The following is a 27,420-nucleotide window of genomic DNA, read 5'->3' on the forward strand; positions in this document are numbered from 1 at the left end:
AACAATTGTATTTAGGGGAAACTTATGAATTGAGAAGCGTGCGACTCTATGTAGGGATTAAGGAGGCATTGAGTGACCTAGTTTTTATGTACTATATTGTTATGTAGTGAAGAGCCGTTCATTGTTTAAGAATCCAAAGAGTAAATGTTCAAAACGAGTTTGAAAATGTTACTGAAAATAAAAGAAATAAAAAATTGTAATGGCTTTTTTTTGCTTATATCCTACGTAATTTTGGTTATCATTTTAAATCATCATGGAATACATAAAATAATGTTATTATTTGAAAAAAAGAATAATAATATATTTTTCACATGACATACGAGCAGCACACGTGATATGAAAAGTATTCTGAAAGTATTAAATATCTGCAAAGATAACTTTTACTGGCGGTTTTTCTTGTTTTTCATTAAAATTCTTAAATATGGGGCATTGTTATGGTGACAGTTTGACATAGGGTGTATTTGTTTTTAATTTTCTCAAACGTTGAATATCTCGAAAAATTGTACTAAATCTTTACTAAATTATACAAAATATGATGTTCTAAATCGCCAGAACGTCCTCTACAGAATATAATATCCATTCATACAGACAGCACACGTCATATTAACATGAATTTACGAAGCCGATTACATTATATATTAAAGCTTCTTATGCACAGCTACAATACACTGAAAGCTTTCCAAACCATCATTTAGTACAAAATGTATGGCCTATTTAACAGGTTTTCGATATATGACAAATATTTTATAAAAAATTGAGTTTCATCAGCAAGTGGTGCATACGAACTTAAAAGAATTTCGCTTCAATAAACAACATTATGATCTACTTATTTTATCGGCAAACATGTAACTACGTATTACAAAACAAGTACAAAACTCTATAATGTATAGTATCCAACTCACAACTGAGAATCACAGATCATACGCTGATAGCGGCATCTCTCCAACAAGCTTCAAAACATGTCTCCAGTACTTTTTCTAATAAAAACTGTTGTATTTGAAACATAAAGAAAAAATCTATCCGCATAAAGAAATAACCCGTTTTTTTGTAGGCGTGAGAGTTTCTGTGGGACTTTTTGACAGGTGCCTCGGAATCATTGTTGTAAAACTTTTTGGACGCAAAACTGTGCTCCTTTGTGCCCATTCACTTAAATATTAACCTCGAGTGCTCTTCTATTGTTGTAAAATATTTTTTGATTGACTAAATGTTGATTTTTACTGAATCTTGAGGTTAGCTAGAGGCTATTTTGGGTAAATGTGGTAAATAAGCTGTTAGATAAACATAAATATGGGAAAATAAAGTTTTGGTATGTTTTAGCTTATCCCCTGGAGGCTTAGTGGGCGTGTTAACTTTTGAAATAAAGCAAATGTAGATATCAGCAATAACATACTTGTATACTTTTTTCAGATATTGGTCTATCAATCTATCTAAAATAACAGCAGTTTCTTAAGTCATTATAGTTATTTTTTATTTGTTCGGAACTGTTATACACTTATTTCATGCGATTTATATTCCAGGGTAAAGAAAGTATGGGACAAGATACTGGTATTAGTACAATATTAAATATAGCGAAACAAATAATTGCATTTCATGAATTTTTTAGATCTAGGAAGCTTTTTTTGTTAAAAAGTTATTGCTTAAAGATTTTTCTTTCTTTAAGATTAGATACTCATCTTTACTTCTAAAATATTTATAAAAATTCAAGAACATGAATTATTATCATGTAAAAAAATATCATCAAAAACGGCGAAAATAATGCGATTACTAGGTTCTTTTACACCTTAAAGGATTGTAGCTAATTCTATTGTTTAGTTTTTCAGCAAAATCTCGAGTGTTGCGCAAATCCTTTCAAAGCAGTATTGGAAATACGACTTGTTTTTTGCTCGAGTTCTAATCCGATTACCACAAGACGATATCTTTGTGTTACATTGTATAAATAAAAAGCGATCAGTGTGAGAATTCAGTTTTATGACACAAGGCGAATTTTTATCAGAATCTTAAGTCGGTGTGCAAAAGAGGCATTTACTATTGAAACGTATTTTAGAATATATTTATAGCAAAGATAAGTATTTTTTTTAATTAGAAATGAACCTATGTATAAAAGATTGTTACCCCGGTAATGTCCAAGCGAAACCGGAGGGCAGAATAGAGAAATAAAGCTATAAGCATCCGCAACGTTTAGTTATGTGCGTTGTTATGTGTACCTGAAATTTATTGGGGATTATCGTTTAATTATTTTTCTTTTATTATTTTGGCATGATCCTATATTTTAATGCTAATAACTTTCACTCTTATATAGAATAAAGAAGAATAATTCAATAACTTTAACCTTGTATCCCTTCGATTTACATATTGTGTTGTTATAGAATAAAAGTATTTGTTAATAATTCGTGAAGATAATTTTAACTTTACATCTCCAGTTACATACTGTTTAGCATCCAAGGAACTGCCTTTTTATTACTCAATCCGTAATCAATCAGAAATTACGTAAAAAGTAACCAGTTCCCGTGGCCGCGCTCGCCGCTACCCCGTGTCCCACACTCAGTCAAGACACTAATGCCGCGGAACAAACACTACTCACAATCAAAACCACTACTTGCATTATTCGTGTCGATTTACATCTATACAAACTTATTATTTACTGTCAAAACGTTCCGTATTACAAAGAAGTAAACTTCAATTCGATAAATATAGAAATCGATAAACATTTAGGGGAAATTCGGTTCCCATGTGAAAGAGGGTGTATGAGGGTGGTGTATGCCTATAATTTGATGTGATAATATTCTTGTGTTTATTGTGTGAAAAAGGGGATTAAGAATTTTTTATGTGATTTAAATCGTTTGCGCTTTTTAATGTACCTAAAATATATATTTTTGTAAATTTTAATAATAATAACACAAACACATAATAGCTGATGCGGGACTTGAGACTTAGGGTAAATAAGTCGTGTAAGCAACCTTTAATTAATTAAACTTTCAAATCAATGCTACCTACTTAAATTAATATTTTTATGTAATAAAAAAAAATCTTTATATTTCATAGGTAATTGAATCTTATTTCATGTGCAATTGAATTGAATTGTCATCATAGATCGTGAAAAGTATGATAACTTATACAAAATCATTCATAAGATAAAGTGCGATGAAAAAAATCAATCAATAAGTCCCCTATATTATGAAGTCCCCTCGACGCGTGCGACCGGCGACTGTCGACTGCGATCACACGCGCCCGGCGACCGGTCGCGCTTTGTGCCTGCCCTTGTAGCTTCACTTGACAGGTGATATATACGATCAATTGATAACTATTATTGCTCAATGATATTACATCAAGGCCATAATATGGTAGTCTAGACGATAGCCTAAAAATTAACGATATTGTACCTAAGTGATTACGCGTTACTTTGTAGTATTGAATACGTTAGTTAACTAGGTACACATACACTGTTTTATTACATTAAAATTATTTGTTGTTTAGAAAAGTTTGTTGACATAGATTCTTCTGAAATATTTTGTATTGAAAATATCATGCTTGGTGCAAGGGTCATCCTTGACTGGTGACTACGTTAATCTGTGAACCATCAGCCATGATAGTTTTATCATAATATGTGCAGTCGATTCACACAACAAAACAATTTAAAAGAAATTATTGAAACATTATAAATACGATATCATAATTTTATACGCATATCGTACAATATTGTGGATTTTAAATTATAAATAAGAACATTTATTTATATCCTTGCTATAAATTTTATTGGAATATTAATTATCAACGATAAAGGGTTTGTTAAACTGTTGACCGAACGATCCTCGCTGGGTTTAAGGTCGCCACAGTACATAGTTAATATAGCTTTATATATCCCTGGGGAAAAAACTATCTCGGCTCCTGCGAATATACGTGATACTCAGATTGAGTTACATGCCATCGCCCTCTTACCTAACGAGACTCATTAAATGTTAACCCTTTGAAGACTAAACTGATGTCATTATAACTTTCGTAAGATAATTAATATTTAAAGCTAATCAGGTTTGCCTCCGAGAAATGAAGTTAGTCTGACGTCAAAATTGTAATATAGGTATTATAAATTTTAAATTAATGATAAGGATGATATTACGTTTATTTTACATACTAGGTGTAAGATGTGTAGATGTAAAAAAAAATTAAAATATTTTTTTTCTTATTATTTAAAATCTGACCTTGAATAAGCAAAAACTGCTGAATTGATTTGGCTATATTTTGAAATGCAGGTTGTCTTTTTGATAACAGTGTAGATATAAATTTATAAAGAATAGAAAAAATTCGACTTTTCTATTCTTTATAAATTTATATTTATAAAGCATTTGAATGCCATAAAACCAAAAATATAAATTCAATAGTGTAGATAATATTTTAAACTATTGATTGCCAGAGGGTGTCAAAATTGATAAAAATATCAAGGGATTAATGAATGACCTCAACGATTGATCACAACAGCTGGTAGACCTGCAACAAACGGTGAAATGTCCGTCAAATCAGTCTCAAGTCTGTAAACTTTTATCTTCTTAAGCTGATCTGGCTCAATATTTTGATATCGCGTCTGCCATCCCACTTTTATTATAAATGCGAAACTTGGTCAAAGTTTTTAACTGAAGTGGGTTTTGGTTAATTTGGCAAAATGATGCCTGTACAATTGGCCTGCACATTATACATTTTATAAATTATAATATTACTCGCTGACCCGTCCTGTGAACTTGATATTATCCTGTGTGGCACAGTGTGTGCGCGCGATCTGTGAAAATTGAAGTTTTCTTTATTTATTTCATAAGTTAATCGAATCGAATCGGTGGTAAATGTTAAAAATATGTACCTAATGACGTTTCAAAAGTGCTTCTAGAAGAAGTCTAATTGAATAAATAAATGTTTGAGTTTGAGTTTGAGTTTGAGTTAAGATTCTCTCTCTTGACAATAACAAACACGACAAAAAAATAATAATTATCGAAATCGGTCCTGCCGTTCACGCGTTTACCGTGGACTATTTGCATGAAGATGATACAAAATTAAACTAAAGAAAGTGAAATTCATATTTTGTCTGATTTTATTGTATGCTTAGTCCCTACTTCAAAAACATGGCAATTATCGAGTTTAATTTAAAACTGAAATAATATACATTTTTTTATTCGGAAAATATTACACCTAATTCAGTACCTAGTTTTTTTTTTATTACTGTGTGATAGGGAAGCGCTTGACCACGATCTCGCCTGATGGTAAGCTGAGATGTGGCCTATGATGGAGCGCGCTTCCCTAGAAGGTACCCGTTCACTCTTCGCTTGAAGACCCCCATATTGTACTCGTCGGGGAACACATACTCAGGAATTTGTTGTAGTTGTTGCGCGGTCTAGGGTTCATTATCTTAAAACTTAAACTAGAAGACAATGACTTGTTACGTAGCGCCATCTATTGACCACTAGAGGAACGTGTATGTAATATTTATTTAATTAAGCGCCATCTATTGTCGACTAGAAGTATCATATAGCGTAATTGAGTTTAGCGCCATCTATTGTTGACTAGAACAACATTAACAACCTCTTTAATTTAGCGCCATCTATTGTCGACTAGAAGTATCTTCTAATGTTATTGAGTTAAGCGCCATCTATTGTCGACTAGAAGTATCTTCTAATGTTATTGAGTTAAGCGCCATCTATTGATGACTAGAACAACATTAACAACCTATTTAATTTAACGCCATCTATTGTTAACTAGAAGCAACATATACCGTTGTTGAATTTAACGCCATCTATTGTCGGTTAGATGTACCTTCTAACATAATTAAAGAATACCTTGAAATCTAAATTACTAGCGACCCGCCCCGGCTTCGCACGGGTGCAATGGTGATACTAAATACACTACAGAAAAACTGTGAACGTTGTATATAAAAACATAGCAGCCCGCTCCGGCTTCGCACGGGTAAAAAATATATAGCCGGGCGGCCGGCTGGTACCGCCGCAAACGCTACGTCCCGCAATTTTTAAATCTGTAATATCTTGGAAAATATTCACTTAAATCATACGGTGTAAAGGCCCATATAGATCTATATTAAATGAACAATGTATTGAAGGTATTTAATTGGTTAAGGATTAATGCTGTATTGGTTAAAATCGCATCGAAAATTAGCCATTATTCGTCGTAAAAAGTAAATGACAAAAAAAAGTTATTGTGGGTTATCCATAAGAGATAGACATATACCATCGCGGGCTTTTCTGTAGACCTTTTCAATGTGTATAATACTTAGTACATTATTTTGATAAAACTCGTAGGATTCAGCCTGCGTTTGCAATGTAAGCGGAAAAAATGTAATTTTTTACGACATCACATTAGAAACCTCAAAAATAACAGTACTTCTCCACTATTTAATGGATGTTGTTATACATATAAACCTTCCTCTTGAATCACTCTATCTATTAAAAAAAACCGCATCAAAATCCGTTGCGTAGTTTCAAAGATTTAAGCGTACAAAGGGACATAGGGACATAGGGACAGGGAAAGCGACTTTGTTTTATACTATGTAGTGAGTAGTGATGATAGTGATATCGGTGAATAGAAAAAATGTTTAACAAATAATAATAATTAATGGATTGTCAGCCTTATTCATTTTGGAATTACATTGTATTGCTCACCAGAACAAAAAAAAATACAAATACGTTTTTTTATAATGTACAACATTATGTTTCTAAATCTTATATATTTTAGTCAATTGAAAAATTACATTTTTCAGGATTCACGGTGCGTTTCTAAGAGGACGCATTTTTATTTGATGGATGTGTAGGGAGGTTAGTAAGTTTAATTTCATATTTTTAGTTTTTATGTCTACGCCATCTATAACCATCAATATTTGACAAGTCATTACAATTTGTAACAAATTGAAGTATTGTCTACCTTGTCTACTTTGTTTCTTGTCCTTAATATTCACACACTCACACAATTTAGGTTAAAGAATTGTGAGCCATTATGGACTCGATTATACGTAACTTATCCAAGGTGCTATGACAAAACTGAGAAAAGTTAAATTCTTTGTTTTTTAATAATAATTTATAATATTTCATTGATTACGAATTTATTGAGGAAAAAAATAAAAGACTTTCATAATATATATTTTTTATTTCTTTACCAATAACATCCTTCACTTACAAATAACGTAAACTCAATAGAGTTAATTTAGTATTTCCCAGATAGGAACTTATTTTTATAGAATAATTATTTATCGTGACTGGATCTAGAATCTGGATCGGAGGTGTCTCTCTGTTCGTGGATCTCCATTTCAAAGTCGTCGACTGCCATCGGAGTATCTGTAAAAATACATGAAGTTTTATAATTGAATAAAAAACACTCAAGAAAGTTAATATTATTTTGGCCGCCGTAAAGAAATAATGTTTTTTGGGTACAATGCGGGTCGAAGTGCAATGCTTGCAGTGCAGTGTTGTGGAATCTAGTGCGGTTGTTAGGTGTATGACGGGTGAGTGCGTATGTGCATCTACGCGTTAGTGCGAGCGTGTGTGAATGGTGTGGTTTGGAACGCAAGGGTTTGCGTGTGTGTGTATCGTGTGGTTTGGAACACGAGGGTTTGCGTGTGTGTGTATAGTGTGGTTTGGAACACGAGGGTTTGCGTGTGTGTGTATGGTGTGGTACGTGCAGCATGGCGCGGGGTGTGTGTGTGCGGGGCGGGGGGTGTGCACGTACCGAGGTGCGCGAGCGTGACGCCCATGGCGCGGCGCAGCGCGGCGGGCGGCGCCACGTGGCGCGGCGGCACGCGCTGCAGCATGGCGCGCAGGCAGGCGGCGGCCAGGCGCGCCAGCTCGCGCTCGGGGCCGGCGGCGCGGGGGCACAGCGCCAGGTGGTGCGGCGGCGGCGCGGACAGGCGGTCGCGCTGCTCGCGCTCGAGCCGCAGCAGCAGCTCGCCCGTGTGCCGCAGCGCGGGCGCGATCCCGTAGTCGTGCTGCGCCGCGACCACCTCCTCCTCGATGTCCGCGAGGAACTCCGTGTCCACGCCCAGCTCAGACAGCGTGCGCAGCTCCTCCATGTCGATCTTCACCTTTGATAGATCCTGAAAGAACGAAATTTTTAAGCTATTGCATAGCTTCTATCGCGGTCCTTGAGCGCGGGGACCGAATCCAGAAATTTAGTAACGAAAAACCTCACGCTCCCCACTCCGACGGAGGTGTGGCTTGAAGGCATAGCATACAATAGCTTTACCGCGGCAGACCCCGAGTGCCACACGTCTTTTTTATTTTTTAGAAAACCAGAAGTGTCCATATTATCTGCAATATGCTCACCCTGTTGTTACAAATTGCAAACATTTTTCAAAAGAAATTGATATTTTGTTACAAAAAAAAATAGTCCAGGAGAAAGGAAAAGGCAAAACATCATTTAACCCATTAAGCCCCGAACGGCCCGATCGGTCCACGACACAATAGATTTTCTATTGTGTCTGTGATTCCGGGGCCTGAGTTATTAAATTCAATACCTAGAAAATGGAAGCATATTTTCTTTGTTCACTTCTCAATAAATTATCTTACATTTTCATCTTTAGGTATGGTTGGTTCGGGCTGCTGCTTCTTCTCCGGGAACATCGCCTCCATATCGTATATGAGCGCCCAGGGAGAGTCGGGCGCGAAGCGTAGTAACTCCTCATTGCCTTGACCAGTTTCTGATGCTGAATAAAACAGGAAATTTTAAATTATTTCTATGATCAGCATTTTAAACAAGAATTATATGGCGTGGATTAGAGCGAGAAAAGTGCGTAAAAATTTTCACTTTACACCAAAGTAAAATGTAGTGTAGAAGTTAAGTGAAAAATTTTTTTAGTGCAATATGTATATTCGGAAGTGTGTTTAGGTGTAGATATTTACAAAAGAGAAATGTTTTTTGTGGGAGTAGATGTTTCAGCGATGGATGGGTACAAATTCTACATGAAACGAGAATGCGTGTGCGAAAGAGTGACGTTAATTTGAGCGGTACACGATATTATGTGCGCAGCGTGCGGTGTGTGGCGTTGTGAGCGTGTGTGTTTGTGTTTATGTCAGGTGCTACTAGGGGAGTGGTAAACTAAGTGTTCGAGTGTGTGAGTGTGTGTATAGTATAGTATGCACATAGTGTATAATATACATGTATCCAGGGGACAGGTGCTGCCGATTTTGTGATTAAGGGGAGTGGTAAACTAAGTGTTTCGAGTGTGTGCGTGTGTCACTTACACAGTGTAATGGTATGATACATAATATTATACATGTGTGTGTGGGTTAAGTGTTTATGTAACGCAACACATGTGTATGTGTATAACTCACGCAGCGTGTGATACACGAGGTGCGTCTCGTGCGCGGTGAGCGTGGCGAATGTCGCGTCGTATGCGGGCGCGTACGAGCTGAAGGGCCCGTAGTGCAATGGTTTCACGCCTTTGGCTAAGTTGCGACGGTCCTCGCGGGTCGCTGCAAGTCGTTATGGATATTTATTTATTTATTGGTGAACTCTATTTAACAATGGAATGAGGTACTTTTATGAGATCTATTAGATTTTGTATTGTCTTGAAATCGCTATTATGAAATTCTAAAGTTATAAAGTTTCAGAGCGCAATATTTTAGATATCAAGTGTCTCCGTAAAATATTTTGAAAGGTAGAGGTAAATAATAGGAAATTTAACAGAATTCTATAAATTATTATTTTTCCGCACAAATATATCTTTTCTTCCTACTCAAAATCTGTATAATCTGAGAAATAATACAGGAGAAAGAGCAACTTACTGTGCAGAGTGCCGGTGCCTTGACTTAATTTTCCAATGTACTGTCCCAGTGTTAACGGCTTGTCTTCGACGGCATCAGCCGTGTGCGTCACTAGGCACAGCGTCGTTTTGCCATCCGCGTCCATACGGGGGAATGCTGGAAGTTTGCAATCAGGTTTATTTTATGGAAATCACGAATAAGTAATGGTAAAATAGTACGTAAGTAGCAAGTAGTTGACATATTACACAGCTATATCAAGTCAATATTGTGATGTCTTTGAAAATCAGTGGAGAATCTTAAGTGCCTACTTTAATATGCTTAAGTTCTCATATCACTGAATGGATATCTATTTTATAGTCAATTTTAAGCTCTTTTAAATATTTTCTCTTAACTTGCATAAATTTTCCTTCTTTTTTATTCTTTCATCATATAGTTTACGGAGCAAAAATTATAATTTTAAGGGAAACCATTGTCTGAGATTGGTATTGGCAGAGCCATGTTAAGCACTGAATATTTGAACTTGGAAATATTTTTTGAAGTGAAACTTCTTTAGGTGCATTAAGAGTAAAATTTCAAAGTCGCGTCATGGCAATACCGTCACGTCATGGTGTAAGGCGACGATTTTAAGAAGAAGAGACGAAAAAAGTTCCACTTCTGACACGTGTGGAAGGTCGCACACACGTTCTTTTTTTTTGAAGTGAAAACGTTGCGGCGTTGAGCACTTTTTCTGTAATGGGTATAAAATCTTAAACTCGCGTCAGGACACGTGACCTGATCGAAAAAGCGTAAGACGGATACCATTCCAAAATAATTTGGAAAATCCAAAAGTGCACGCCTCATAATTTTTTTTTTTAATAAATATTTATTAATTATTATTTTTGTTTATTTAATAACAATTAAAACACATCGAATCAGACCCTGAAAAATGAAAGGGTTCTATTCCTGAGCATACTCAAGCGTAAGAGAAAAAAAAAGACTCGATTAGTAAAGTATTTCGGTCGCTATCGTGTTAACAAGAAAAAGGATCCGCACATACAGACACACGGACGTCCAAGACAGAACTTTTTTAAACTGTTTTTTAACTAGTTTAAATAACAAAAATGACATCAAAAATATCATGAACGTTAAAAATAGTGTTTTTTCTTAATATGTGTGTGTATGTATTATCTTACAAGTGCAATGTATGATACATAAAGACATTTTAAGTTTGAAAAATCAGATGTTTTGCGCGAAGTGACAGTAGTACCCACCTCAACGCTTCGCTTATGAGGCGTGCAATATCAAACATGCTCAACGTTAATAATCAAGTTTTCACTTCTGCCGGCACTCCCGGAGTGCAACCCGTCTTTTTTTTTTATTTGTGTGTCTCACCCTGCTTAGCGAGCCGTCGTCGGTGCTGCTCACGCGCAGCCTCCATGTGCATCTTGCGCGCGTCCCCGTCGGGCCGCTCCTGCCCGTCCGACTGCACCTCGGCCTCCGACCCGCCGCTCTTCAGCGGGCTGCTGCGCTTCAGCACCTTGTGCTAACATTTATCACTGCTCACACCTTGCTATCGCTCCACACGACATACACATACAGTGGATAGCAAATAACTTAATTTTTGATATTCTAGATTTTTATAGAAACACCAACAAAAGAAGAGGCAATTCACTTTCTGGAAGCTAATCGCCGCCGTTCGCAGTGTCGTGAACTCTACGAACGTTTCAATGGACTTTTTTATACAAAAAAATATAACTTTTTCGATCGATCGATTTTATTGTTTCACATAGGTCTATTTTTATGAAAATTGGATTGTTAATATATAGAGAAATAGATAGAGACTTGGGTTGATGAAAACTGACCATGTTGTCTATTTCTCTTTTATTTCACCGTAATGTCTCTTTTAGTAAATCAATCAGTACCAAGAATGTCTCTTTAAATATTTACATATGCAAAGATGAATTCAGTGGCTTTTTCCTATCTTTATAACATGCTTTAAAATTTATTAAGTTATTTGATAGACACTGTATAATGTGTTGTGATATTACTGGAAATAAAGGTTTTTTTTTTATGACACCATTTTTTTTTTCTCCAGTTATCCATTCTGAATGCCATAAAAACACAGTTCATTAAAAAAATATGTCAACATTTAAAAATATTAATAACTCAGGCCCCAGAATCACAAACGGACCGATCGGACCGTTCGGGGCTCAATGGGTTAAAAAAAAACACTATTTCCAATAACATCAAATAGAGAAACCCTTAAACAAAAACACACACGCCGCATGCAAAAGTTCGCACTATAATTAAGACGTAATCACAAAACAAACATACAAAATGACCTTAAGCGTATCTATCTAAGTGCATAACACTACGTAATATAATTATATTGCAAACCTTTCTACCGTACGTCCGTAACGGCTGCGTGAGAAACATTTAGCTTGTCAACTTTTTATTATTTCTATATTTTATGGTATACCATCGACCATTGATTAGCCCACCCGCTATACTTTATAAATAAATTAATATACATACAATTTTGGATATAAAAAAATAAATGTTATACAGGGCCCAGACAAATGTCATTAATAAAAAGTTATAAAAACGATCCAGTAGTTTTTACGTAATAGATGATTCAATAATCAGAATTTAGTTTATACATACAATATATAATATGTAGACTAACAAACTACCCTCAAATTAATGCAGGCAATGAAACAATATTAATGAAACAGGCACATTCAATAAATATAGTGAAATTTTTATTATCTTGTGGATATGATTATTGACAAATAATTAAACATATATTTTATATGTGCCATAACATATATTACAATATAAATAATAAAAATGAGTCTGTTTTACAATTATAGGATACTATAAATGTATGGAACTTAACTTCTTCTAGTTTGTTTTGTTTCATAGGACATATGAATTTTGAAAATACACATTACTATTTAATAATTAGAAATATACTTCAAATGTGATTAAAATACTTATAATAATACAATTTACTTGTATAACAATTAACAATATATATTCTTAATAAATTTGATGATAAATTAATTAAATATCATATGATATATTTTAATGAATACACAAAGCAGTGTATATATACCTTATATTTTTTTAACATCAATCGTTTAAATAGCCCACATTACCACAGTATCATTTTAAACAATGACAGAGGCTCTCAATTCTCAGCCCATATTAATTATCACATTACATATAAATACATATACTCACGACATCCATTTTGCCAATGTCAAAGCCGAGTTCTCGTATTGGTATCTCGTACATATAAGTGAGTATATCTCCAAGTGGTCTTAGTTTCTGCGGAGTTAGTTGTTTGAGCCCTGCGTGGAGTAACCGCTTTGCAGCTTTATGGTATACAGTCCCTGGCTTGTTGTATTTCATTGCGTTATTGCACATTAGTTTGAAGTCACTCTGGAAGTTAAAAATAAACATAAATGATTATAGGATTTTCAGTTTTTACCTATTGAAAGTGTCTGTTAGGAAATTAGTGGATTAGTTACAAGTTCAGGCTGTTGAGTGACTATAGATTAAAGGCAACTGTAAAATGATGTGTCAAGTTAAACAATGTAAATTAATTTAAAATTTTCACTCAACACATGGATATTAAAACTATTTAACAAAAGGAGAACAATTATAGGTTATGAAACATTCAACAAATCATACAATTCAAACAACGAAATAAAAAGAAAATCTTTTGCAAAAAGGAAGGTTCAAATCTCACTCACAATAAAACAATTGAGCGATTTATATTCATTATCATCAATCTTCTGTTTCATAGTCGAGAAGTCCATTGGTCGCCTTATTATAGTAGAGTAGCCCGGTGCAAAATTATCATTCACCGGCCAAGCAAAAAATTGGTTGGGATCTCGCTTCTCCAAATTACGCAGCAACTGCTCTAGAAGACGAGAGAGTGGCCGGCGCTTTTGACTCGCCTGGAATGTAAATGTGTCTTTAGTTATTAAGAAGTTATATACACAGTGTCTGGACATATTTAAGCACATTGTTTACCATCACTACATAGTATAAAACAAAGTCGCTTTCTCTGTCCCTTTGTATGCCCTTTAAAACTACGCAACGGATTTTGACGCGGTTTTTTGTAATAGATAGTGATTCAAGAGGAAGGTTTTAGTATATTATTCGGTTTTAGACAAAGCGGGCGAAGCCGTGGGCGGTAAGCTAGTAAATCTATATAATAACAAATCAAATCTATATATTAAACAAGTAAAGTAACATTTCATTTAAGGTAAACACATTGCATTGCATTCAAGTGCATTTTAAACCTATTACAATAACAATCATGTTTTTCTGCATCAGGTTGTAGCATTTTTTATGTTTTGCATTAATGTGCTTTCATATTATACTCTTGGATATGTGACAGGCAGGTTATAATGCTTCTATAAGTTGTATAATATATTTATATTTGGTCTGTACTGTCTCTGTATTGATAATCTTGCTTGAATAAGCATTTCAACCAAAATTGCTGTGGTCCAAATAGAGGTCCTTAGTTTTAAATCAGTTCAGTAAAGATGTGACGATCAAGTAAAATACTAATGATAATATCGGATTATTCACTACAAAGCTTAAGAATCTATTTGTACCTTCAATACACAAGTACGAGGCTCTCTATGGGATGCCGGAGAGTTGGGACCAGGACTATGTCTCCGCAATAACTTCTTTGCCAGACCCTCATCATCAGTGTCATCATCGTCAGACAGTTTTATCTAAAATTATTTGAAACTGCTTACTGTGGTAGGTACTTATTTATTTGACAAACTGCCTTAACTGTATTAGTTTCATTGATCACCATAATATACTCAATTTTACTATAAATACGTTCTACACTACGGTTCTATATTGTCACAATCACACATTTCTTAATATACCATTTATTTCTACATAATATGCACTAATACTAAAAATAAGTTCAACTAACTTACCATATCGATTTCTCGACGTCTTTTCTTACGATTTTTCTTCGGTTTCTCTTCCATTTCCTTATGATCGTCTGTAGCTGAATGTTCCACATCGCTTAAATCTAATTCTTCCTCTAAAATAATTGATAATTGTTTAATACTATGGTAAATTATATGCAAAGATGCGGCTTAGTCAAATACTCACTGCAACTTAGTTTTTCTATATCATCCATATTGAATTTTATAAACTATAGTCAGTAGTTAATTATAATTTAAAATTTAATCTTTATTTATATAAATATAACTCAGAACTTGATATTTATTATCAACCGAATTGTTTTCGGTTCAATAAATTGAAGCTTGGGCAGACGCAAAGCTTGACAATTTGGGACACGATTTGACCACTGACGTTATATGTCAAATATTTTTTTAGGACGCTTTCATAGCACAGATAAAAAAGATACCTTTTTAACTTTGTCGAATCCTGTGGTCGAATCGATTAGGAATAAGATAATCTTTTGTTAAATAAAATATAAATTTTACATTTTTGTTTATTTTTGCCTTAGAAGTTAGAAGAACTAATAATCATAATTACTGTCCAGCAATTTTTACTAGTTTGACCAAAGTAAGTAGGACTATGATGAAAAAAAACATGGTTTATGTTTTTAGCAAGTTTAAGCTATTGCATAGCTTTTATCTCAGACTTTGAGCGCGGCGACCCAATGTAAAAATTCCGTAACGAAAAAACCTCCCCAAGCCAACCAGCGCGGCACAGCGTTGCGATGCTATGCAATAGCTTTTGTGAGCTTTACCGCGGCAGTCCCCGAGTGCCACACGTCTTTTTTTTCTACTAAACTATATTTTAATTTTGTTATGTGATTTCGTAGGTCCATAATAACCGACCAACCACTTACCAACCACATTATAGGGGTCGCACGTGGTACATGTTTAGATACGTTTTCCCTCCTTATGAACCATCCGCGTAGGTACGGTACTTCAAGGAATAGTATAAAATCGGTTCAGCCGTTCTCGAGTTTCCAAACCTACTCAACCAAACCAACACACTTTGCGATTCATTTTTATATTATACTAGAAGATTATGTACAGTAAGTATAATGTAGTAATCACTGCATCCTATCACAACATGTCATAAAACCGTTGCAAAGTCCTCCACTGTGTCTACATGTCTGTCTATTTTCGAGCAAGGCTTTGGAATATAATTTGCTAATATCTAAACTGACGCGCAAAGCCGGGGGCGAAAGCTAGTATACAATAAAACTATCAATATTTATTAAATTAAATAATTTGTTCGAACCAAGCTCTAGCGAGCAATTAATTTGGAATCAATGCGTTTGCAGTAAGATACTCTTCCGCGATGTAAACCTGTTAAGTTTTGCTGCTTCTTAGGCAATGGACACAATGGAGTCTGAATTAATTCATCAAAGGAGATATCATTCGGTGAGCATATACTTATTATGCTAACATGTTTCTTAAAAACATATACGACCAATTAATCATAATTTAATAAAAATATAAAATATTCCTAATATATTGTATAGACTATAGGTATGTAGTTAGCCGTAAGTATATTTCAAATAACATACAATTAACAAATAACAAGGTATTTGGTTATTGTTTTAAAAGATCTCAAGTAAGTAATCAATAGTTATTAAGGTTTATTTGTTATATATAATTGGGAAAGGACAAAAAAGTAGATACGCAAGTTTGTTGGCCGGTAATAATTAACCAATTGCCAATTAGTTTAATTTACATATAATTGGATATAATATGTAATCGATTACATACGTATCACGATTACTTAGAACAGTGACTTGTCAAGTTATGTATTTATAGGCGCTTGGTACTTGGTATTGTCTTATTGAGTTATATCACAGATTACTATAGCTACTATTTATTGTGTAATAATACTAAGAAATTATATCATTTATGTAGGCCTACAGCTAATACCGATTTTCCGTTAGGCTTTTCCTATGAATTGCGAGTTTAAGGAAATTTGATTTTAATTATAGTTATGGATCTGAAGAACATCGTAATGTTCACTAATATTATATTATTTTTTATTTTCGTTGTGTAATCAGTACTCATAGGATCAAAAGTATGGGTTCAGTAATAGGTACTCGATAAGAGTAAGATGAACGTACCCTAACATAATCCGTGGACCGTGTTACAGCATCCTTCCGTGTGATCCTCTAATTAAATTGGCTACAACTAGCTAATGGAGAGTCGCCAATAAATCGCTTGCTCGAGATGTGTAGAAGAAGATGCGAGCGAATTGCCTTTCATCGCAATGAAATATTGATTTCGTGAAATTAAATATTACGCAATTGTAACGTATGATCACAGAAGAGTTTAGCCGTTTTATGTTCTAACTATGCACATAATATAGTTTATTTGTAAAGATTTATAGTTTTTATTTATTTATACGCGTTTAACGTATCTAAGATAGGTATATGAACTCTAGATATTATCATGATATTATTGAGAAAAAAACGCTTGTTATTATTAAATTAGTCAAATTAGAATTGCGGCAACATCTAGATTAGGATTATTCAGTGTTCGCAAGTATCATATTACCATTTTAATGAAGATGTAACACGATTATATAGAGTTACTAACTGATATTATATCTCGCATTAAGACCTCATTCACACGAGAGCTTTTTTAACGTCCGTTAAAAAAGCGTCCAAATAGAACAAATGCATTCCCAAGTATATGTTCACACGTCAGCGCTTTTAAAGCGCGACGCTTTTTTATCGCGCAGTGTTCTATTTTCAACGCTCGGCGTTGGGCGTTAAATAAAATAGACCATAGGAAACTTCTTACTATTCAGACGAGCGCTAAAAAAGCGCCGGCGCTGCGTTCAGTATGCCGCACGCTCGCTCAGCGGTAGCACGTGTTTGTTGTGCTTATAATCATCAGAAAATCGATACGATGTCGTGGATTGTTGATCCCGAACTATTAATTATAGATGTGGAGTCTCGTCCGTTCCTGTATTCAAAATCGTTATAGACATTTGAAAATAATTAAAAAAATTCCGGGGTATTGCCTTAACTCTTCGTACAGTGTCACAAACTGCCCTTTTAAGTATCTCTGTTCATTCAGAGGATGTACCCAGAATGCCTTTTGTTTCCTTTTTCGTCTTTTAATAACACAAATCGCTAGTGCCAATCTTTCTTTCTTTCAAATATACCTAACATATAAAAATTAAAACAGTAGGTTTTTTTATCATATTCCTTTAAGTAACATGTTTATCGATGACGAGTTTGAACAAATACCTAAGTAGGTACCTACAAGTAGTTTATTAAGAACAAACTTTCCGAGGAATTCTAAGCAAATATAATAATATAAATATCATAAAGATATTACGCAACTGACATTACGTAATTATTTTAGCAGAAACCATTTCCACGTCTTACTGAAGCCAGAGACGAGACATGAGTGATTTTAAAGCGTTAGTATGAACAACCACAGAGAGAACGTTTAAAAAGCGCCAACGCCGGGTTTTAACGCAACGCTTTTTTAACTCTCGTGCGAATGAGGTCTAAAGGCTTTGTCAGATAGGACGCGTATTTTAGCGCTGCGTAGTAGCGCTACAGCGTCTTGTTTTAACGTCGCGCGAGGCTTCGTCAAACAGAACGCTTTAGCGCGCGTTAGGACACAGCAATTGATATTATTAAAGCTGCATGTTGTTTACATAATTATTACTTACGAACAAAACAAGGTACAGCGATATTAACTCCGGAGTCGGAAGAATTTTTTACTTACCAGTTTCATTAATTTCTTCTCCGATTTGTGTCCACAATTTTGCCTTCATTGATATATCTTTATAGTTTATATGAACTATCCTTCGTATTATATAAGCATGGATATTTTCTAACCAATTCTATCAAATTTTCGGTCATTATGCAGTATTTTATTATTATTTTACGCCTATTCACTCCGACGCTAAAATAAAATTTGTAAAAAAATACAACACCCGACGTTAAAGCGTCCTAACGCCGCGACAGAGCGTTGCGTACTGCTAGCGCCGGCGCTCTGTTTGACGGTATTCTACGATGGTAGTAGAACACATCTTAGCGTCATATCGCGGCGTCAACTTAACGCTCTGACGCGCGCTAAGTACGCGTCCTGTCTGACAAAGCCTTAAGTGTTAATAATTTATTTTATTTATTTATTTATTTATTCTTTATTGTACATTAGGTTTAATCTTATTTTATAATATCTTAATGGATTTAAATGTACAAAAGGCGGCCTTATGGCTCTAAGCCATCTCTGCCAGGCAGCAACGTAGAACAATTATGTGTATTTATTGCTCTTGTTTGCATATATTTCGTGTAAATTAATGTTTACAAAATGTTTTCTAGGAGAAATCACGCCTGCACAGGATGGTGGACCTGTTTTAATCAGCTAATGCATCCAGTTTTAGTGACTTTATGCATCTAATTTTACGTAACATCCTCAAGTGGAGGTCGAATGATGAAACCGCAAAGCTAACACCATTAGTGTAAAATTAGAAAGCACTAATTTGTATTTAATTTTAATTTTCAAGTTTATTTTGTCGGATTTAATGTATGCAATATTGCAAATCTATACTATATATAAAACTCAAAGGTGACTGCAGATATAGTGATCTATCAACGCACAGCCCAAACCACTGGACGTATCGGGCTGTAATTTGGCATGCAGGTAGATGTTAGGACGTAGGCATCCGATAAGAAAGGATTTCTAGAAATTCTTGCGGGAACGGGGAAAAACGGGGATGTACGTACAAAGTCGTGGGCGGAAGCTAGTACCTAATTAATAAAATGCAATTTAGCAAATATTAATTTAAAATAATGTAACGAAATGTGCTACAAATTATGCACAAATACATGAGTTTTGTCTAAGTACTTTTTAACCACGGTGAAACATCTCATTCCCATTTTCCTTTGACCATGTGAAGCCGCGAGTGAGAAGCTAATAGAGTTCATAGCTGTTCATAGAGATACCTACTACTTAATTCAACAAATTAGTAAGGATGTTGCAAAACTATCGTTCTGTCATGTAAACATCGACATGCGTAGGCGCAGAGCCGCGGAAACGTGACGCAATATTCGACGTGTGAATATCTTTTCTATGACTTTATTTAGCTTGTAAACTTGATTGTTTGTGAATAGGTTTATTGACTCTAATTGTAGGAAGAACTTCTTATATAATCTAGCATCCAGCGAATCTTAATTGGTGAGAACTAGCCTGTAGTTAACTGTTAAACGTAGGTACGATTAAGTTGTATTTTAATACGAGCCGCTCCGCGCGGTTTCACCCCCGTGGCTCCTCTCCTGTTGGTCGTAGCGTGATGGTATATAGCCTTCCTCGATAAATAAGCTATCTTACACCGAAATAATTTTTCAAATCGGACCAGTAGCTCCCGAGATTAGCGCGTTCAAACAAACAAACAAACTCTTCAGCTTTATAATATTAGTATAGATTTATAGACTTGTAAGTCGATGTGCGTGAAGAAAAACCTTTATATTCGGAGGTTTTTCGCACAACACAAACTAGCCCCAATTTTCTATACTAGTACGTTTGTACATTTTATGAAAAGTGTATATTTTTTATATGTACTTACATACTAAGCTGATGCAGAGAATAATAACAACAAGGCATGCTCTCAAAAATGAAAAAAATCGGACATTTGCTCCAGTTACAATACCGAATGACATTTGATGGAATGCGCGAAATAGCATTTTTTTAAAATGAAAATGCTCTTTTTCAAGATTTTGTTATCAACAAATTTGGTTACATTATATCAACGAACCTTATACTGCAACCTGTATAATTTGCATATAGAAAACGTTTTATTCAAAGTGACCGGTGAGTGGTGACACACCCGAATGAATCATTTTTTAATGAATAAAATAATATTATGACTTCCAAAATATGCAATTTTTTGTTATACTTACAGTTTTTCTTGTAGCCTGCTTGGCACCTTTAAAATTTCGAGGGATTTTCTTGATAATTCAATAGCAGTGAATCTTTGAACAGAGCCGCTTTTGTTGGTTGACCTTAATCTAGGTACAAAAAATTCTGAATTATTAATGTTTTTTATGGGCACAAAAAATTGCTCCTCGTTTCTTTGTTTTTAATTCAGCTATTTAGAGCTAGTGCTAATTAAATATGCTAACTAAAGATAAATTCCTTTAAAATTTACTTTACACACTTCTGTGTAATTTTATGTTATTTTCTCATTTTAAAACAGTTCTAGTCACGTAAAGAAAGATCATGGAAAGCTCGGTTTCTCTCCCCGAACGCACGCACTGGGACAGGATGCGTTTCGCGCGCTTTCTGCTTGTCATTATTAGTCTGTGGTGTTTTGTATGCAGCTGTCAAGGCCGCGATGTGCTGTGAATACGTTTAGGAATGAGAATATTGTATTTACTCTCACTTTAATTTAATTGACATAGCGGCATGTTGAGATGAACTGTAGTAAGTTCTTTAAATAGGCTTTAATTGTGTTATAAGGTAGAGCTTTAGTTTCTTTTTTTAGGGTTCCAAACCGCAAAAACGGAACCCGGAACGATCACTTCGTTGTCCGTCTGTCTGTTTGTCAATGAGACTTTGACACAGGAACGACAAAATAATTTGGATACGGATCCCTAAAAGTACATACATACTAAATAAACAGTAAAATACATACAAATGATTGCATTAATCGGAAAATTCCTCCTACGTATACAACACAGACTAATAATAATATACTACGTATACAACTAGAACTAATTGTCTAGCAATATTATATTTACAATGGCTGGTATTCCGTTGTTTCAAAAAATCTATACATAATACAATATACCTAATTATTATACATAGGTACAGGTTACAGATTGATAAAGTAATACTCAGGAACATAATATAGAAACCATCATATTGTTTTTAAAATTCGATTTAAAAGTGATAAATAGCCTATCAGACAGATTATCAGGAAGTTCTGTAGCCGGCATCGAGATATATTACTAGAGGGGTTATTCCAAACAAAAACATTGCGCGCGGCCGATGTGGTGGGGTACGTGTGGAACGAGCGAGGCGTGGCTTCAAGTTCAAAGATTAAGCAATGCGTGCAGATGCGACACATTGTGGTACTGATACTAGGGAATTAATAAAACGAGGATTTTATATTAAACTATGTATTTTAATTTCCTTTAAATAATATCAATTTATTAAGCTTTTGTCGTTTTGTGTAGTAATCAATAGTTTTATCAGTTTTTGCTTCATGATGTAATTTAAATGGATACGATGATTCAATGTTGATGGCGTTTACGTATAAAAAATAAAAAAATAAAATAAAATTATATTTATTTGCCAAAAGGAAAGGTTATTAAAATAAGTACAGATTTCGACAGCGGACCCCGCACTAGGCATAGCCTGTCTCGCGGGGCCATATAACGATTATACAATGAAAATGTAGGTTAACAAAGGGTCCAACACGCTTAACACAATGCAACTTTGAACATGATATTTAGCTTATTCAACAATTATTGTACAGTTATAGTATTCTTAGAATCTGTTCTGTTTGCTTATAGTCTTTGGACACTAGAATGCTTATTAGTTTATATTTAATATTGAGTAACGTGTACTGCCGGAAGTTAATAAGTTTACTAAATTTGTTGTATAAGAATGGGAACATAAAATTTTGAAAACGTTTGGAAAAGAAACATTTTGTCAATGGGGTTGGTGCTCTTAATAGCCGTTTTGATGTATTTGAGTAAAAATTAGATTTTAAGAGTTTGTTGTGCATTGAGATGATAGCATGTAAAATATAAAGTCCTCGTACATTTAAAACATTAGCATCCCTGTAGAGAGACACAGTAGGATAGAAAGGGGGCTTTCGCAGCATAACTTTTAAGATGGAACGGTGAGCTCTCTCTAGTTTGATGATAACCGAGGCCGATGCGGCTCCCCATACAGAAATGCAGTAGGTTATTAATGATTGGCATAATACCTTATATATGGTCATAAGTTGGTGTTTATCAACTTTGGTTCTGAGAGTTTTCATTACATATATCAGGCGTCTTGTTCGAGTTGACATGGCGTTAATATGCTCTCCAAAAGTGAGTTTTTCGTCCAGTATAACACCAAGGTATTTTATAGAATCTGACCTGGTAATTTGATCACAATTACAACCGCTGCCAATGCTATCGTGGTGAGTAGATTTACCGCACATATGAATGAAAAATTTTGGGAGAGATTTAGGAGCTGTTGCCTTAGTTTTATGAAAGCATAGAAATTTAGTCTTGGTAGCATTGAGGGAGAGAAGATTATTATTAAGCCACAACATAATTTGAGACATACCTTTCTGGCTTTTATGAAAAACTTCAGCCCAGCTTGGGCCATGAAATAAAATCGCAGTATCATCTGCATAACATATAATATTTGCATCGGTAGGAGGGCGAGAAATGAGATCGTTTAAATAAATTAGAAAGAGGATCGGGCCGAGAATGCTTCCTTGGGGAACACCAAACGGGACATGATCTGGCGAACTCATGAACGAGTTAATTCTCACACGCTGCGTCCTTCCCTGGAGGTAGCTTCTGAACCAATCCAGTGCACATCCTCTTATACCGACACCTTCCAATTTCCTAATCAAGATTGGAACTGACACGGTGTCGAAGGCCTTACTCAGATCAAGAAATACTCCGACACACACCTGTCCACTGTCTAGGGAAGAGCTTATTGTATTCACTAACTCAGAGACGGCATTTTCAGTAGACTTTCCTTTACGGAAGCCATACTGATGTCCAGCTAGGAGGTTATGTGATTCCAGAAAAGAGACCAATCTTTTGTTCACGCATCTTTCCAAAATTTTGGAAAAACTGGGAAGTAGAGAGATTGGTCTAAAATTACTAGGTTCAGAAGCGGGACCAGATTTATGTATCGGAGTAATAATTGATGATTTCCATACCTCCGGGAAAACACCTGATGACATGCTGAGATTAATGATTGATGTCAAGGGTAACAATATGCAGCTCGCTATCTTTTTTATAAAATCATTATTTATATTGTCGTATCCTGGTGCACTATTTCTACAGAGACCGTTAATGATGTCCAGGACTTCTTTTTCATCTGTAGGGAGCAAAAAGAACGAGTCAACCGGAGAATTCGATGGAATGAAGTTTGAAGCAAGTGATTCTTCTGTGGTATTCAATTGAGTTAACTTTGACGTAGCAAGATTTAGACCAATATTTGAAAAATAATTATTGCAAACGTTTACCGATTCGAGAGGATCTGTCTTGATATTTAAAAGGCCAGAGGAACAAGTTTTTGAGCTATTCAAATGTGCTATGCGTTTTATGGCTTCCCAGTAAGATCGGGGGTTATTTTTATTTTCAGATAGTGTTTTGCTGTCGAATTCATCTTTGAGACGTCGCAGGAGAGAGATGTAAAAGTTTCTGTAGCGTGAGAAAATTCGCTTTTTTATCGGGTTTTCAGGGTCCTTTCGCAATTCGGAGTGTAATTTGTCTTTGTGCCTACCACATCGGATTAAACCTGGAGTCATCCAAGGCTTTAGAGTGTTTTTAGAACGGCTAATTATGTTTATACTAGAGTGTTTTTCTATGATGTTGGTTATATTCTTCATGAAAGTATCGGCTGCAACTGATGCCGAATTGCAATTGAGAACCTGACTCCAATCCACCAGAAGAAGTTCTTGCTTCACGGCGTCTAAATTTATTTTTTTATGAATGCGATTTGAGTTCGAGATTTTATGTTTACTGTTTCTAATCCCCAGCATAACAAGATCGTGGTCGGTAACATCTGATTTACAAACTATTGGAATTTTATCGAGATGAGTTTTAGTGAATATATGGTCGAGGCATGTTTTATTGTGAGTAGGGACGTTGATATCACTTTCATAACCAAGTTCAGCCATGATACAAAGATATTCAGAAGAAGTATCTTGTGTTTGTGATGTGGGGAGTATATCTATATTTATGTCTCCGGTGAAGATGTGACAAGGAAAATTTTTTTGACAACGTAAGGTTTGCGATAAAGATTGAAGGAAAAGGTTTGGATTTAAAGAGGGTGATCTGTAAACCGCAAGTATTGAAAATAAATCAGCTATTTCAATGTATAGGTTTACACAATCGGTAATTTCCAGTTCCCTTGCTATTACTGTTAAATTATTTTTTACGTAGATCACTATTCCGCTAGCTCTATTACTATGCTTTGATGTGTGGAACGAGTTATAGTTATTAATTTGGTTGATGATAGAATGAGGAGTTAGCCAACACTCGGTTAGAATTATAACGTCAAATTCAATTTTAGTACGAGCCATAGTGATTAAAAAGCTATCAAAATTCTTATTAAGACTTCTTATATTGGTTGCAATAACATTAAGGTCAGAATGTGAGAGTATACCTGTGCAGTATTCCGGTGAATCTTTAATTTGACATATTTTATTATTGGAACTATCTATGTCCTGAATAACTCGTAAGTCAATCATTATTATGGTATGTATTTGAATAGAGTATTAAGTTCCAGCAAACCATAGAGAGGTGATAAATAACTAAGAATGTGATAGTTCCAAAGTGTGATGCAAACAGAGACAGATTCAAGACCGCCAAACATTTAAAACCCATAAACACCACGAAACAATAATTAAAACTAATACAGGGCTTGACAAACAACAGTGTGCAAATTACAACAACAAATATAGCATATTCACATAGCCATGTAAGTGTAAATAAAATGTAAATTTTTAAGCTTAGAACAGATTCATTAACAAGATACAGATTCAACCAACAAAAGATCAGTACAGTAAACAAGCTCCGATTTATATCTTCATCGGCATTATAAAAGTTGGGACAAAAATATCTATACAATAAAAAACAATAAAAATTTAGATCAAGTAAAACTGTAAATAATAAATTTTGACATTTAAGAATATTATCTAGTAGTGTAGTATATACCACTGAATTACTAATAACATAAGCAAAAAAGAAGAATATCAAATTTAAAATTAAAACAGGAATGTAAGCATGGAATGGTTTCCTTAGAGTTATCTTATTATATATATCTTTAGTCTGACTTGGGAGGGCAAATCCGATGGAGGTCATCATAGGAATAAATTGGAATTGCAGGGCTCCCAGTATGTTTTCGAAAATAAATAGTTCCGTTTTTGATCCAGCAATATTTGAAGGAGTGGGTGATGGCTGATTTACGCGCTTCACGAAACAACAGTCTTCTATCCCTTGTGAGCCTTTCGTTAATGTATACCCTTCTTTCTTGTCCTTGACCAATAATATCCTTGCTCACGAGATTTCTCCTTGATTTACCGGATTTTAAAAACTCGTCGCGCTTTATTTTTCTTGTAAAGTGGATCGTTAGCGGTCGAGGGGCAGTAAGATCCTGGATATTGTTATCGGTCTTGTCTAGCCGTCTGCGTGTTCCGGATCTAGAAACATTATCAAGGTCCGCCTCTGACATGTTTAGACCAATTTTATTAGCTAGGGTTAGAGCAATATGTACGGGATTTTCGTTAGGCATTTCTTCAATTCCAATCACTTCTATACATTTTGTAAGCATGGATTGTGATTTATTATCGAGTTGTTGTTTTAGTTGGGATATAGTTATTTGGAGATCTTCGTTTTCACGATACTTTTCTTCAATAAGTTTAATTTTCACGTCTTGGCTCTCAATTTTTGCAGAAATTCCTTCTAGTTGGGCTTGGTAATTGTTCAGTGTTGTAACAACCCTTTCCAGGTCAACTTTAAAACTAGACATGGACTGACGGAGCAATCTCATTTCTTCGGCAAGAGTTTGCATGTCATGAGACCCAGCTGGTTGATCGGCAGCCATAGGACCAGACTGCGGGCTACTAAATTTGCTGATTTTCTTACGTTTGGTTATATTGTCCTCCACTGTGGAAGTGCGCACCGGGGTTGTTGAGTTATCCCCGCCTTTTTTTAATTTGGTTTGACAATTAGGGCATATAAAACGGGCCTTTTGTTCTGTTGTCAAAGCCGTTGGGCTGACGCAGAGGAGATGAAATAATTTATCACAATTCTCGGAGGCGCAGGGTAAATAGTTTTTATCTCTGATTGCAAGGAGGCAGGCTGAACAGTTTTTTTGAGAAGACATTATTCAGCTGTTATGACACGATATTAATTATACACTATTTATTTATGTATAAATAGATGGTTTATTCAATAATCAGTTATTATATAGTCCAGTTATTTTATAAAAGTCACTTATTAATTTGTTTTGCACGTACAGTACAGTCAGTATGCCGCACAGTGTGTAAGCCAGTCACGCTGTGAGGTCATGCGCACAAGCGGAGCGGTGAGTCATGAGCGGAGCGACTCAGCGAGTGAACGGCTTAGCAACGCGTTTAAATAATAACGTTTAACTGCACTTATCTGGTATTACTTTAGTTATACAGCACTGATATTAAGGATTGTTGTAGCACTTTAAAGATAGTGATGAGTGATAACTGAGACTATGTGGGATAATTATAAACATGAGAGTAAAAAGTAAGTTACGTGAAAATAAACTGTACGCGACGTGTGGACCGTAAGGCGCGACGGCGTTAACTGAAGAAACTCACATTTTGAAAAATCTCACGCGAGATTCGAGGATGGGGGAGGGGTTGAATAAATTCTCACGACATCTCACCAGGGGGGGAGGGAGGTGCAGAAAATTTAAAAAAACACCTCACGTAATTTATGGACGCCCCCTTACTCGATCACAAT

The 27,420-nt window shown here is 35.1% G+C and overlaps 1 protein-coding gene across 4 annotated transcripts; it reads right to left on the reverse strand.

The window, feature by feature from the left end:
- Window positions 1-7,134: 7,134 nt before the first annotated feature.
- LOC149907381 (bromodomain-containing protein 7-like) lies at window positions 7,135-15,363 on the reverse strand. 4 transcript variants are annotated; one of them, XM_090102372.1, is made up of 11 exons: window positions 14,880-15,096; window positions 14,699-14,808; window positions 14,360-14,482; window positions 13,487-13,693; window positions 12,972-13,172; window positions 11,118-11,268; window positions 9,768-9,902; window positions 9,315-9,455; window positions 8,550-8,686; window positions 7,714-8,077; window positions 7,135-7,322 (listed from the first exon to the last, which is right to left on the reverse strand). In XM_090102372.1, exons 1-11 carry the CDS (start codon window positions 14,905-14,907, stop codon window positions 7,231-7,233), a joined length of 1,689 nt encoding a protein of 562 aa, XP_089958498.1. In that variant the 5' UTR covers window positions 14,908-15,096; the 3' UTR covers window positions 7,135-7,230. The 4 variants fall into 4 exon arrangements, with proteins under 4 accessions (XP_089958498.1, XP_089958497.1, XP_089958496.1 ...); XM_090102371.1 differs by lacking the exon at window positions 7,135-7,322 and having other exon boundaries at window positions 7,504-8,077; window positions 11,118-11,262; window positions 14,880-15,220; XM_090102370.1 differs by lacking the exon at window positions 7,135-7,322 and having other exon boundaries at window positions 7,504-8,077; window positions 14,880-15,100.
- Window positions 15,364-27,420: the final 12,057 nt, after the last annotated feature.

The sequence above is a fragment of the Colias eurytheme genome, chromosome 6 (genome assembly GCF_061535395.1).
Source record: "Colias eurytheme isolate Ceu_HAF_F1 chromosome 6, ilColEury1 Martin Lab GWU primary, whole genome shotgun sequence".
Lineage (NCBI taxonomy): Eukaryota > Metazoa > Arthropoda > Insecta > Lepidoptera > Pieridae > Colias > Colias eurytheme.